Source organism: Enoplosus armatus, chromosome 8 (assembly GCF_043641665.1).
Source record: "Enoplosus armatus isolate fEnoArm2 chromosome 8, fEnoArm2.hap1, whole genome shotgun sequence".
Lineage (NCBI taxonomy): Eukaryota > Metazoa > Chordata > Actinopteri > Centrarchiformes > Enoplosidae > Enoplosus > Enoplosus armatus.
Genome location: NC_092187.1, coordinates 17945906 through 17960331, shown reverse-complemented (window position 1 = coordinate 17960331; position 14426 = coordinate 17945906). Strand labels below are relative to the sequence as shown.

At 42.9% G+C, this 14426-nt stretch overlaps 1 protein-coding gene across 1 annotated transcript in view; it reads left to right on the top strand.

Annotated features, from left to right (window-relative positions):
• LOC139288519 (cadherin-4-like) overlaps window positions 1–14426 on the top strand; it is a 207182-nt gene that overhangs the window by 176821 nt on the left and 15935 nt on the right. The window contains exons 7-10 of the mRNA XM_070909829.1: window positions 1633–1777; window positions 4027–4199; window positions 8163–8300; window positions 12200–12385. Of these exons, the coding sequence (XP_070765930.1) occupies window positions 1633–1777; window positions 4027–4199; window positions 8163–8300; window positions 12200–12385 (642 nt within the window). The remainder of the gene's footprint in view (window positions 1–1632; window positions 1778–4026; window positions 4200–8162; window positions 8301–12199; window positions 12386–14426) is intronic.

The window sequence follows — 14426 nt, the reverse complement described above, 5'->3', positions numbered from 1 at the left end:
ATTTATTTAAACTCAGCATTTCCCTGATAATTCAGTTATTTTCTCCACTCTTGTTTTCATTCATCCAGTTCTTCTTTTTATTCCTCCAGACTTCATAAGAGCGAAAGCAGTCAGGATACATTTTTCAGCATGTATTGATTCCAGTAATAACTTCATGTCCAAACTTTGTGAGAAATCCTAGTTGGTGATTCCATTGATCTGAGCACAGCTGAGTTGAATTTGAGATGGGCTGACTGTGTTTGTGGAGTGAGAGGGAAGTAAAGAGATTTCAGGACTCTCTTTCAAACAAAACCACACAGAATGTTGGCCTGGGATCCAACACAGTGATCCTGAAACAGACACCTTGCCTTTATAACAGAGCCAGCATCCAATAAAATAAGATGTTTCTTGGTTTGGTTTCTGCTGAGATAAAAACTTCTGGGTACTAAGTGTAAAAGAGATAAGAAGTCTGAGAAAAGTACATGATCGCAAAAGGCAATTTCTCTGCAAGAAAAATATCCAGAATTCCGATACCTTTTTAATATTGTTGTATAGGTTAAGGAAATATTTTTGAAACTTTTATGCTGTATATTTCAGTAAGGCAGATTTTATCAGTCTGTGTATTCATGAGCAGGGTTGAATGCCAAAGTCAGAAAACAGTGCAGAGGTGTTTTTATGTTGTTTTTTTGTTTAGAAGTGCTGTGAAATAGTCACCTTGAAGGGTAAAAAAAAACCACTCACACGCTTTCAGTTAGTTGGTGTTTTATTTATGTTGTTTCTCCCTTTCTTTTGTCCACTCCTGTGAGTGGAGACAGTTGGGAATACACTGAGAGGATGAGGGCGTCTATCCCAGGAGTGATATAAAGAAGTGACATTCAAATATGCCAACAGCTATTAAAGTGTAGGCATTAACAGTAGTCGGCTTGGTTTCAGAGGGGGAGGGAATACTGTTAATTTACATTTACAATTTTAGTAATGAACCCACCAAGTAACACAGCATAATGAAGCTGCTCTTCATGCTGTTCTCAAGTCTAACAAAAGAATAAGAAATGTGGCTTAAAGTTTTGTATTAACTCTGAAAATGATCATGTCTTATGTATTCTCACTGATACAGAATATAAGACACATAAGAGTATTTACATTTCTAACCATGTATAACATTTTGAATAAAACAAAATAAAGACAGGATACAAAGACTTTAAATGAAACTAGACCAGACTAAAGTAGTCTGAAATAAATTTTTAGTCACCAGAAATCAATATGTGTGTCAAAATATACATTTAATGATCTTACTCTACCAAAAACATGCAGGGCATTTATATCTCCCTGAGTAGTGTCTGCAGGCCATCAGTCAGGTCTGATGAACTAAAATTTCAAAAGTGGCAGAGGCAAAAGTAGGATTCTCAGTGGAAATTACACCTTACACCATGTAAATAGATAAATGCAGAATGTCGAAAATGTAGACCAAATGTGTTGTTGGATGGATAGGCTCTTGTTCATTCAAGCAACAAATGCTTACCTAAATATTTTTCTCCATAAAACCAATACAAGAACTCATCACATACTCATCATGAATTATTTATCAATTCATCACTTCCTGCTTCCATAATGGTTGTAATCTAACCTCATTTCTTGTGTTTTTGTGCTTTCCAGTTGCGAGCCCATGCCGTGGACATGAATGGGAACCAGGTTGAGAACCCCATCGATCTGTACATCTTCGTCATCGACATGAATGACAACCGACCCGAGTTCAAAAACCAGGTCTACAATGGCTCTGTGGATGAAGGCTCTAAACCAGGTGATGAAGCATGGACGGATTGATAGATAGATGGACAAAACAAGAAGTAAAGTGTGAAGCAGGGGCTATTACGGGAGAGAAGAATTTATTTAAAAAGATGAAAGAAATGTGTGGAGGGGTTAGGTGTTTGGATATGGGTGGACGGAGGAAGAGCGACTAGCATATCAGGAGAGATTGGTGTCGTTAAAAGTATGACTACACCAGTGAATCTTTGACGCAACAGAGAATTTTCCATTTTCCTTGATTTAGCAGACAGACGGAGAATCTGTCTCCTACAGTGGCTTTTCATTTAGCAGGCTGCAGCAGTGTCCATAAACCAAAGGGGGTGCTCAGGCTGGAGAGGAGATTGAGGATTAAATGTACCACGCTGTAGCACCACTGGGTCATTTTATGTCTAACCTCAGAGCGGAAGAATCACAGAGATGAGCTCTCTGTGTGCATGCGTGTGAGTGTGAGCCTGATGAGCCAGAGTTTATTGCACCAGAAGTGATCTCAAGAGGTGTCCAGGTGCTCATTTCCTTTTCTTTCTTTCTTTCTTTCTTTCTTTCTTTCTGTTCGTCTTTCCTTCTTTCTTTCTTTTTTCTCTCCCTGTACCCTCTCTGCCCCCTCCCCCCACAGCCTTGCCCCACACAGCAGACAAGTCTCTGCGGCATGCATGACATTCAGCTGAACAATAATCATAAAAAAAGAGAGTTTTAGAATTTAGAGCTCCAGTGGTTTCAATGGAAGGCCAATTACAGACTTGAATTAGTTTGCAAATTAAAGAGTCATTATGGGGACCTAATCCTGTCAGGCACAGCTTAGGACGCCCATACAAAGGGTCCACATTAAACCCCCTAAGAGTGCAGCTTAATGAAATTACCCCGGCGATGTGTGACACATTGTGATTCTTCATCTCCTCTCTATCCCTCCATCTCTAGCAAAAAGTGACGGGTGGAGCACTGATAGTCACTCCACCTGGAATCAGACCAAATATGGAGTCTGTCCTCTGTTTCTCTCTTTTCCTCTCCTTCCCTCTGTCCCTGTCGGCTTTTTTTCTCATCTCGCTGAGAGGCCTTTAGAGTGCTCCCTCTGGCCGAGTCATTGACAAATGTTGCTTTGAAATGTAATGAAGTTTGAAATGGGAGCTGCGGTTACAATTATCCTCGGACAGGGGCTGTCACTGGCATGATATCACTATCTCTGGCAATTAGAATCGGCTGTGAGAGAGGGAGAACAAGAGGGAGAGAGAGATGGAGAGATTGGGTGACAGGCAGTGATCCCACTGAGTTATATGAGTGTGTGGAGGCAGCAAACAAGTGGTGCATTCATGCAACGATAGTGGCTTATTCTCTCCAAAAGAACTGTGTCTGCATATACTATATGCCTGTACTTACTTGAGCTTGTAGTCTGAGTGATTATTATTTACATAGCAGGTTTCTACCAATTTTAGACTAATGTAAGCAAGGGTTATCAAACATCTAGATGGTGTATTAGCTCATTTTTATGTAATAGCAATTCATAGTAATCAGTATCAGAATAATGCGATTAAAGCTACTTGTAGGACATACAAGAGCCTTCCATTTCGCTCAGTTAAAAGGAAATGGTATACATTATATTATAATGTCTGTGACTGTTCATTGTATCCAGTAAATGCAAAATATGATGTGAGTTATGAGGCCATAAAAACTGATAACAATTATATCCAAACAGGTGTCCAACATTTCTCGGCTGGCGTAAAATCTGTAAAGATCAATTAACATTATAGAAAGTGTAAATCAAACTGTTATGGGACATCCAAGTGGTTTGTTAACCATGTTTATGTACACACGAAGCAGTATCAGTGTGATTAATACCATTGCTTTATCTGTTATTAAAATCTGTTTGTTGGATGGTGGATTAAGCAGAGCATTGTGTACAGAGCATTTTGTAGCTTCTAGCTATGTCTTTTGTTTTACTTTACACAATCCTATAAAAGGCACAATAGCATAGTACAAAGTGAGTTATTTATTGTGGGGAAACAATGATATGTTTATAAAAATTAAAGTGAGACTAGTTTTGCTGTACAGCAGTCACATTAGCCACCATAAGTTATTGATCATGCAAGAACAAGTAAGGCTGCAACAGCAAAACCTCTTGGTGTATTGAATTGAGTAAGGGTGCGTTTGAATGCTGGAAATTGTCGTTGACTTACTTGTATTTTCTGTTACAGCAATGCTTGGCTGCTTGGAAATACAGTCTATGCTGACAAATAGTCTTTTCTTCATCAGGAACGTATGTGATGCACCTGTCAGCGTTCGATGCTGACGACAACACCACAGCTAACGGAATGGTGCGCTATCGAATCCTGTCCCAGACGCCGCACAGCCCCATCCCTAACATGTTCACCATCAACAGTGAGACTGGAGACATTGTGACTGTGGCACCTGGTCTTGATCGAGAGGTTGGTCTTCTTTATCCCAAAGCATTCACAAAAGGAGTATGCAAAGTAAAGCAAAACAATCGACACAAATAAGGATTGTATAATGCTTTTAGTCATTCAAATCTGTGAACACTCGAGTATGATGAGACACCTTTGTGTTTGTTTATGGACCACAGTTCCTGACAGCATTGTTTACTCTGATGACACAAGATGTGCCTTACAAATGTTTTCTCGCCATTTGTCACCACACACACACACACACACAAACACACCAAGACCAACACCAACTCATCTTTTTTTTTTTTACAGTAAATTGCCTTCTTCTGCGGTCACCTTGTTTATGGAGCTATAAAAGTTGTGACAAGATCCAAATGTGTTTATTCTCGCGACATGGATGTGCCAGTGACAACTCTGCAAAGAAATCTCTGAGACAGATCATCCTCCCAAACTGTCACCAGTGACAGACCTATTAACAACACATCATGCTGCAGTGGGCTGCTCACGTTGTGTTGTGTGTGAGTGTGTGTGTGTGTGTGTGTGTGTCTGTGTATGTGTTTGTGTGTGTGTTTCTGTGGTGAAGATAAAGTGGAAATATCTGAGATAGAATGCCCTTGACACCTGTCAGACAAACACAAAAGCCCATATAATCACATCTACACTCGATAAAACACAGGCAATTGAGGGGAAAAAACAGAAAACTGAAGGGAGCAATAGAACAAAAACAGAGCCGGGCAGACGGGGTATTACAATGAGTTGGGAGGAAGTGTGAATTTGGCAATGACGATATGGAGATGGAGACAGAGAAGCAGAATGAGACATGAGAGTGCCAGAGGGAGAGAGAGAGAGAGGTATGAGGGCAACATGGACTAAAAATGTCTCAGAGAATCTCTGCTGCTTATTTTTACTCTGTTTTCTCTTCATACTGCTAATCCAACCAGTCACCCCTAACATAGGATTAAACTCCTAACCCCACTATACACACACACACAATCATGTTTGTACTACTATACTTGGGAAGACCCATACTGGCATAATTCATCCCTAACTTTTTTCTTTATCCTACATTTATCCAGGGTAGCATCACTGAGAGCTCTCTTTTTCAGGAGCACCCTGCTCACAGGCACTGCGTTATACACATTCACACCTGCAAGATGTCCAGTACAACCTCAATGTGTTCAGTTGGCCACTGAGCAGCTCCACTGGAGCAGATTTGGCTTAAGGGCTGCTCTTTCACTTTCATTAACCAAATATTGACTCTCACCACCCTCATAGCGTCGTTTGCGGTCGAGCAGGCAGCTGTTTTCAGTGAAAAAGCTCTAAAGACTGACAGTATACTAACTGCCCAGCACCAAACAGCAGACAGACACAGTTAGCACCAAGCAGCTGAACATAGTGGAGCATTTAGCAGCTTAAGAGCCAGATATTTCCCTCAGGAGTTGGTAGAAACAAGAAACAGAGCCGAAAGAGAGTGGATGTTGGAGTTAGATTCACCAGGTGCATGTGCACGATACACAGTCCTGCCAGTGAAATGCCTGAAATGCGTCAGCAAAGAAAGGGAAAAAGAAGACAAGTAAATATGTATGTAAACAATGCTGGATTGAAATGACTTGCTTATGTTTTATGAGGATGGAGATGCATTCGTTGGTTAGACTTCAAAGATGCATACAATGCACCAAAAAGCATTGTGTGCATCAGTGTAAGCATAACTTTTTCAGAAATTGTTGGTTTAAACAACTCGATTAACTGTCGAAAGTTAAAAATGTATTGACAGACAGATCAATAATGAGAATAATGGTTAGCTGCAGCCATAATGCAATGTGTAAATGAATACAGAACGCATAGTAATCAGAATGGATGGGTTGGTGCATTATGATTGGATGTCAGGTGTAAATGCAATCTGCAGTTTGGCCACATTCCTAAGAAAAATATTTGCCCAATAAGTTGTAATTGCACATAACTATGCCTCATCCCGCTATTTCAAGTAAGCCTGGCAAAAAGACTACAGATTACCACTCGAAAGGAACAATAAGTAGAGCCCATACAGCTGCATTGCTTCCCTCGACCTTGCACGTGCCGTGTTTGTTGGCAAATCTGCCACCTCCACATATTTAATTTGCATATTAAGATCCAATCACAATGAGGGCAGAATTGCTGCCATGCAAGGTGCTGGTCTCCATCGGGAGCGACTTAGGGTTCAGTGTCTTGCTCAAGGACACTTCGACATGACGTGGGCAGCCGGGGATCGCACCCTCAACCCGCTCTAACCAGCTTTTCCTCCCGTGCGACAGTGCTAACCACTGCTCCACCATGCCACCCATGTCATTACCCTGATAACATATCTACATTGCATGTTAATACCAGGTGTAAATGGGGTCTTATCCTGGGTGGGGAAAGTGAAAGAGTGGTTACAAGCCTGCTTGTCTAAATTTCGGCACTTTAGCCATCACAACTACATGCCTAAACCCAACTCGGAAGCTAATCTTAACTTAAACTTTCACACTGTTTCTGTAGCATACAAATACATACAGAGTAGATAAGTCTCAAGCCTTACTGTTACTGTTCATAAACTTCACAGGAAGATACTACACTGCACACTGCCGTGCTTCCCTGGTCCACTTTTAGTCAGCACTTTGGCCCTTTGAAACTTTGAAAGTTTCTGCATCTCCCTTCTCGTCTTGGGCTGGGGTGTTGGAGGTGCTACAAAAAAAGAAAAAACAAACAACACAGGCATCTATTTTTGGCAGTCCTCCTCCCTTGTGCCTCAGCTGCATCCCCTGCTGTCTCTTCTCCTCTCCTCTGTTCTTTACTTTTGAAACGTCTTCCTCTCCTTTATAAACTCCCACACTGATTCTCTTCTGAAGGTTTCCACTGGTCTGCAGTGGACTTTTAAGAGCTTGTTGACAGTAACAGACCTCAGTCCTTTAGAGGAAGCTGGGTATGTTGCGGTGTTGTTGCAATGCTGAGAGGTTCAGAGGAGCTCTACATAATTACTCCCTTGTCTAATTAGTGAGAGTGTTGCGTACATGCTGTACACTGGCTGATGGGACAGTCAGGCAAGCACTGCCTCTAAACAAGATATGGAGAAAGAGAGGTGTGTGTGTGTGTGTGTGTGTGTGTGTGTGTGTGTGTGTGTGTGTGTGTGTGTTTATGTGCATTTGTGTGTACATACGGGTGTTAATGAGAGTGTGTGTACAAGGTTGGAGTTCAGCATCTCATCTAGCATCAAGATGAGAGGAACTGAGAGGAGCTGTCTAATCCTCCTGATGTGGCGTCCTGGCCTAATTGGGATATTTACTCGGTAATTAGCAGGTGAGAGAGACACTGGGAATGTAATTGGGAATCTCAGTGACGAGACACATTATCCAGACAGTCGGCTCCCGGGCTCCATCCTTCCTGCAGCCCATTAACTGCACCCTGGGACAGAGGAAGAGACTGAGGATGGCGGCGAAGAGAGGGAGGAAAGCAGAATGGGAAGAGAGCTGCACGGCGAGAAGCACACAGATTCACCCAAGTACAAAAATACAGATACGAGAACCATATTTCAGCTTCCAGTGAAGTGACACTTTGTCATTTCAAAAGATGAAATGGCATTTATCATTCCCTCATATTATTGCTCTATAGATAGTCTATTAATCTCTGTCAGTTGGATCATTGTCTTCACATCTGTCCATCAGTGGCACTGAATAAGAAATGTCTTTGATGACATACCCATGGGGAGGCTTCACAGTGCAGCCTTCAGATGGTGTGAAGTCTGGATACGTTCCGCTGCGGAGGTTTCAGCGCAGTCGAATGAAAGACTTCACCCTTGTGAATCTGTGTTTCAAATAAGACCATGGACAGCTACTAGAGAACAGAACAGGCTCAGCTTTTTTTTGTCCTCTGAGAGTCACAGTCTGTGGCTATAGCTGTAGATTCGAGGAAAAGAAGGCTTTCTTCAGATGAATAACTGCACACCCTGTTTTTTTCTGTTTCTGCCTTTTACAGAAAGTGTCCCAGTATACCATCATCGTGCAGGCCACAGACATGGAGGGCAACCTGAACTTTGGCCTTTCCAACACAGCCACTGCCATCATCACCGTCACGGACATCAACGACAACCCTCCCATGCTGACCTCCAGGACTGTGAGTTGCTACAAATAAGGGAGTGGGGAAAGGGCAACAATTTGGAGGAGGATAAGGTTTGGGTTCAGAGAAGAGGGTGGAAATGATGAGTATGTTGGAGAAAAAAAGAATAGAAAAGGCTAGAGAGAGACAGACATTGAGGGGGCAGGAGGAAGAGATGGAAATTACTATAACACTGTGTTATGTCGTTACACAGGAAGATTTACACAAGGACAGTGGAGGAGGGCTATGAAGTGCAAATGGTGCTTATTCATTTCCTTGTAGGGGATGTACACACACACACACACTAATCCATATCATTGAATTTCATCAGCCAGAAAACTAGAGCCAGCAAATTGTTAATGATTGTTGTCGTGATGGTGATATTTAGAATGATGATTACATTACAGAAGGTCATTAGAAGGTGGTTTCTCTCACTGCTGCTTAATATTTCGATGTGCAAGTGGAACAGCTAAGGTGGCTGCGGCATTTCTTTTTTTCACAGCTGAAAAGTGGAAAAAATTCTGAGCTTTTATTTGCATGGTTTTTAATGAAATTCTCAAGAGTCAAATCTTTATTTGATGTGGCAGAGACATGCATTTGTTTAGAAAAGTAAAGATGGACCAAAGAGGAGTCAGCGAGTCTGCATTCTAGTTTTATGTTATGATGAAAAATCTTTCTAGGCGTCTGTTTGGCCTCAGGTGTCAGAATTATTCAGTATGTGTGCTTTGCTATCAGTAGTGATGAGAGCATGTGCCTGCCAGGTAGATAAGGTGCTTAGCTCTGCAACTGCAGGGATAGCGGCTGAAGCGGTATCAGCAGTACAGTAGGCTCGGCTCTTTTGAGGTGGTAGCAGAGGAGTTAGCATTAGCATTTGCCCTGGGGGCTATTAAGACCCTATGATGATGAGTTAGCGCTGGCGGTAAGCATGTGTCAGCCATAGAGCTCATCAGAGAGCTGCTACATCACACACAGCAGGGAATGTACAAAGAGAGGGCAGAGGAAGAAAAAAAAATACACACAAAGGAGATGGTGAGCAAAAAGAGAACAAAGGGAAGGGGAGTTGATGAGTGGACCACCATGTAGAGGAAAAAGTGATGAGAGAATGATGGGGAGAGGAGAAAGAATGAAGGATTCTTTGGTCACAAGAGCTATTTTCTACAGCAGCAGTGATAAAGCATAGACATGCCTCGTTGTAAATCAGAGGCCTTCCCTGACTCGGCATCCGCCTCTGATTTAAGATTCTCTGCTGATGGCGGCGTATTGATGATAGTGGCCAGTAATAGATTCATATTCTCTAACTGTATTCCACCGTGTTTAAGTGCATTTCCATCATCACCACAGAGGGAAGTTAATGCTATCATGGATATTGATGATAAACTTTGGGAAAAGGATTTGGAGCCACGATGAGCACTTTTACCCACCCCCTTCATAAATCACCCATTTTAGTGGTGGGATAACATAAAAGCCATTTTGTTGAGAATGCAGGCCATTATGCAAATATTTAGTGTTTGCAATAAACCCCATAGATCTTTCAGTGTGTCCCAGAAATATAAAGTTTGGGGAATTTGTCTTTAATGTTGATGATTAATATTTCATCATGCCTATCAGAGGCTGCCCTATTTTTCAAAGCGGCAAAGGGCGGTGTATGTGTACGGATGTGACGGCTTTGGGTGCTTATTCAGGGCTGCATACATGTTTTGCATTATTTCTGTGATGCAGATAGATGATATAAAATGAAAAAACATATTCATCTATTTTGTTTGTTTATGCATACAGTACTGCAACAACTCATCTCGCATAGTAAGGGACGTTTTGTTGTTATGTGTAGAGAGACCTACAATCATGCAATCAGGGTATCTCTGTGCCAGATTTACTGCAGTGCTTCCTTTGGCCTCCTTCCTTTACCATCCTCGCAAAGTTGCTATGATGAAGTTGCCTGTCACTTCTCCTCTCTCCTCTCACCTCCCCTTGCCTCTTTTAGTCTTTGCTCTCTGCCAAAATAGTGACAGAAGGGTGAAGGTGTGGGCAAGAGGTGTTTTGTCAAGTGCTGTGAGAAAGCCGACTGCACTCTGTGCCAATCACAATCAAAGAGCCTCCCACTCCTTCCCTTTAGTCCAGCAGTTGGGGACAAGATACATTATCAGAGCAAGAAAAACTACCTGATCAGAGAACATCTGAGCCTCTGCTGAAAGACACCACGGTCATGCAACAATTCACTGTTGAAACAATAATAGAGTCAGAGTCAACGCAGTATTCATAGAGAAAGTGAAAGAAAGAGAACAACCACAAGGTTTTTCTGAGATTGAAATATCTCTCTTAGAGTATTCTCATATTCTGAACACCATAGCAATCTAAAATCATTTAATTTAATTTCAGTGATAGGAGTGCACTTACTGCAAAGTTCTTTGGGATTCATAGTTAACTTCCTGTACTTCCTGAAGTTGGCAGTCTTGTAAGTTTTGCCGTTTTTTTGCAAATTTAAATTAATTTGCTAAGTGATTGTGCTGATGATATAGAGTCTTATGTGTAGGGAATTCAAAAACTGCCATGGCATGTAAGATTGCCTATGGGACAAAATAAATAAGACTTTTATTACTCGAGCTCTGGATGCTTGATGCACCTCCACTCCCCCACCCTATAAAGAGATAATGAGAGGAGAAATCTTAAACTGGGGTATTGATAATAAGAGCTGTGGCGGACCCTTTAGAGTGTTCCATCAGATCTGTTTAACTTTTGCCCTTAGTTGTTACTGTGTGCAGAGAAAAAAGATGCTCAAGGGTCCTTAGGAGCTCAAGAGCCATCTCTGAAGTTTTATTTTATTGAATTGGCATTGGGGAGTCCTTGAGCCAAACCACAGTAATAAACCACTCGAGCACACACATATACACACACTCACTCTGACACAAACATACGACAGCCTGCCTACTTATCCAACGCAGGCAGTGCATCAGGACCACCCGGACTTGTCTGTTGTCTTAAGAATGTCATTGAGTCTCTGAACAGCTCTCCTGACGCAGCCCCCTAATCTGCCCGCTGCTGTCGGCTGTTTGCTGGGTGATGCGAGGGTTGCCAGGCAGGGTATTATGGTTTGTTGGAGTGTTTGGTCTGGGGCTTTGCTCTTTGATATCCTACACTCACATAAGCTGCTCAGTGGCTCTTCCACGGCTGTTACCCATAGTGACACGGTGACTGTATGGTGCTACATGCCTGTTGCCTCCAGATGAGGTGAAGGTACGCCAACATGCTCACCTTCTGACCCCACGTGATTGGTTAAGAGTTGGTGGGTTGTTCGTTTAGGTGGGGCTGCGGTCAACTTTTGTTTTACAGGATAGCGGTGCAGTCGCTGCTGTCGTTGGTTCGTCTTTGTGGGCTTTATCCCCTGAGCCCGCACAGCTTTGATCCATCCCTACCATAACAGACACATGACAGACAGCGGCTGACTCCTCATCAGGCTTATCAGGACAAAGCACATGTGTTTGTACAGCACGGGGACAACTAAAAGCCACTCATATACGCTCAAACAGCTGTTTTAACCCTCCCCTCTGCTGGCTCCTTTCTGTTCATCCATTCTCTCCTCCTTTGTCGCTCGCGCTTTCAAAAGAATGAAATATTGTTGCTCATCAAGGATGGGCACTCGGAATGCAGAAAAAAGCAGAAAACACTGAAACTGGAACAACGCCCCTGTGTGCATGTGTTTACTGTTGTTTACTACTCGGTGGTAAAAGCAAGATCATTAAAGTTACTCTACCTGAAAACCTGAAAGTAGCACTGGCTCTATAAAGAAAAATGGCGCTCAGTGGCTTTTTGTAGACATTGCAACACTCAAACGGCTCAATGGATCCCAAAAGACCTCAGCTAAAATAAAGATATTTTGAAGCAACAGATCACCAAGTAACATTTTACTCTACTCTCTGCAGTTTTCCGGTGAGGTCCCAGAGAACCGGGTGGATGTTGTGGTGGCTAATCTGACGGTGATAGATGCTGACCAACCGCACTCGCCTAACTGGAACGCCATCTACAGGATCATCAGCGGAGACCCGTCTGGGCACTTCACCATCCGCACTGACCCTGTCACCAACGATGGCATGGTCACCGTGGTGAAGGTAAGATGCCTGCATATCAGTACATGCTCAGCTTCTGGCCTTATAGAGGTCGGTGTGGAAGAAACTGTGTCTTTTTCTGTGCTGACTGTCAGATCCCCTCTGGATTTAAGCACAAGCAATAATAATAGACCACAGAGTTAAATGTGGACAGGCTGGGGTCTTTGCCTTTCACATGCCCCTTTATGTCCAAATGAGAGATTGGAGGCCGCTGCGCCCTTCAGAAACAGCTCATAGACATAAATACACAGACTTAAACACAATGGCTGGCCAGACCACTGTAGCAAATTAGCTATTGATTTCTCAATTACAAAGGCAACGGTTTTTATGCTCTCATAATGTTCTAGCTGCTGTGGTAAATGACAGCAACAACAAAGCCATGTCTTGTTACAACCTGCTATGCTAGTGTTCAACCTCTCAGCCGGAGGTTGTCCAGAGGGTTTTAACCCATTTGGGAAAAAATACAGAACACGGGCAACAGAAAAAAAAATGTGTATCATATTCAGCTTATATTGTGTGTGTGTGTGTGTGTGTGTGTGTGTGTGTGTGTGTGTGTCTTTAGCATTTTAATTTCTGTCTTCATCCATGAGTGGTTCACTGTAAATGTGCTTATCATGTCGCATGTGTTGTCGCATGTGTACAAATAACTTGTTTATTTGCGTGACCCTCAGGACCCAGGGGTATTCTCCTCATGTATCTCCTGCGCATCACATCTCACGTCCTACAATAATGTTTAAAAAATAGCAATAACACCTCCCTATAATTCCCACGGCACCCTGAGCAATGAGCATTGGCATTTTGCTTCTCTTCATTATCTCTAGATGACTGCCTCTCATAATCCATTCCTCTCACTCCCTGATGTAAAATTCAGCAGGCAGCCGGGTAGCCATAAGCTTCCATAGAGACCCATGGGAGGTTATCAGGAAATCATAAAATAAGAGACAGGACACCCCCTGGGAAGAAACGAGAAATAGACTGTCTCAACAAGTAAACAGAAGGGCTTCAGCTCGCTCTGGGGAAAGGGGGCCAGAATGGTTCACATCAGACAATGTGCAATAGGTAAAGTCAAGAAGCCGTAAGAAGGCGCCACCATGGTTTTCCTATTTTTACCAAGGCGTCTCCAGCTGCCAGCACAGAGACATCGAATCACACTGACACCCAGGTATACGGCAATATCCCGTGAGGGACCTGGGCTCCTCTGTAAACAAGGGCTGAGGTCTTAACCAGAACATGTCACGCGTTTACACTGCTCTCTTGGGAGTTTATGAGACGTGTTCTCATTTTGCCGCACGGTAATAGAGTCAGTAGACAAACAAGCACGCATAAAAACACACAAATGGAGCCGCTTGGTTTGAATGAGTCATTAAGATATGTAAATCACAGCTTATGATAAACACGGAAGTTGACAGGGGAAGTGGAGAGGAGGAGAGAAGTGAGGCGAAGACAGATTTTTGAGGATTGAGAGAGGCATACCTCAGAGAGCATAGATCACAGGAGGGGGGGGCAGAGGTGAGAAGACGAGGGGGTGGGAAGTTGTCCGATGGAACAAATTAAGTAAAAGGAAAAGAGAGGAACGAGTGAAGCGATACAGAGGAGTTGTAAGATGTGATGGCTCATGGGCAAAAGATGGAAGCCGTGTTATTGACCTCTCACCCCTCTGGCTTCCTTCAGGGTGTGTGTGTGTGAGCGTGTATGTGTGTTTTAGTTAGCCTAGAGCTATACTCCAGACCTCCCTGTGCTCTGAATACCACTGGCTGTAGATCAAAGAGCCTTGAGCGTGGTTTGCCTGTAAATGGGTTCCCAGAGCACCATGGAGTCACACACAAATACACATCCATGTGCTTACATTTACTCACATCTACGTGCGTGCACATACACACACACAAACTGTAACGGCAACAAACACGTGCAAACACATCCACTCCAGTGCCCTTGTACACCAAGCTGCCTGATTAGGAATGCTTTTTTTATATCAAGCCTGCGCTGCCACACTGTCCACTGATAATACCCAGGCAATACAACATACAGATGTGCTCAAAATCAT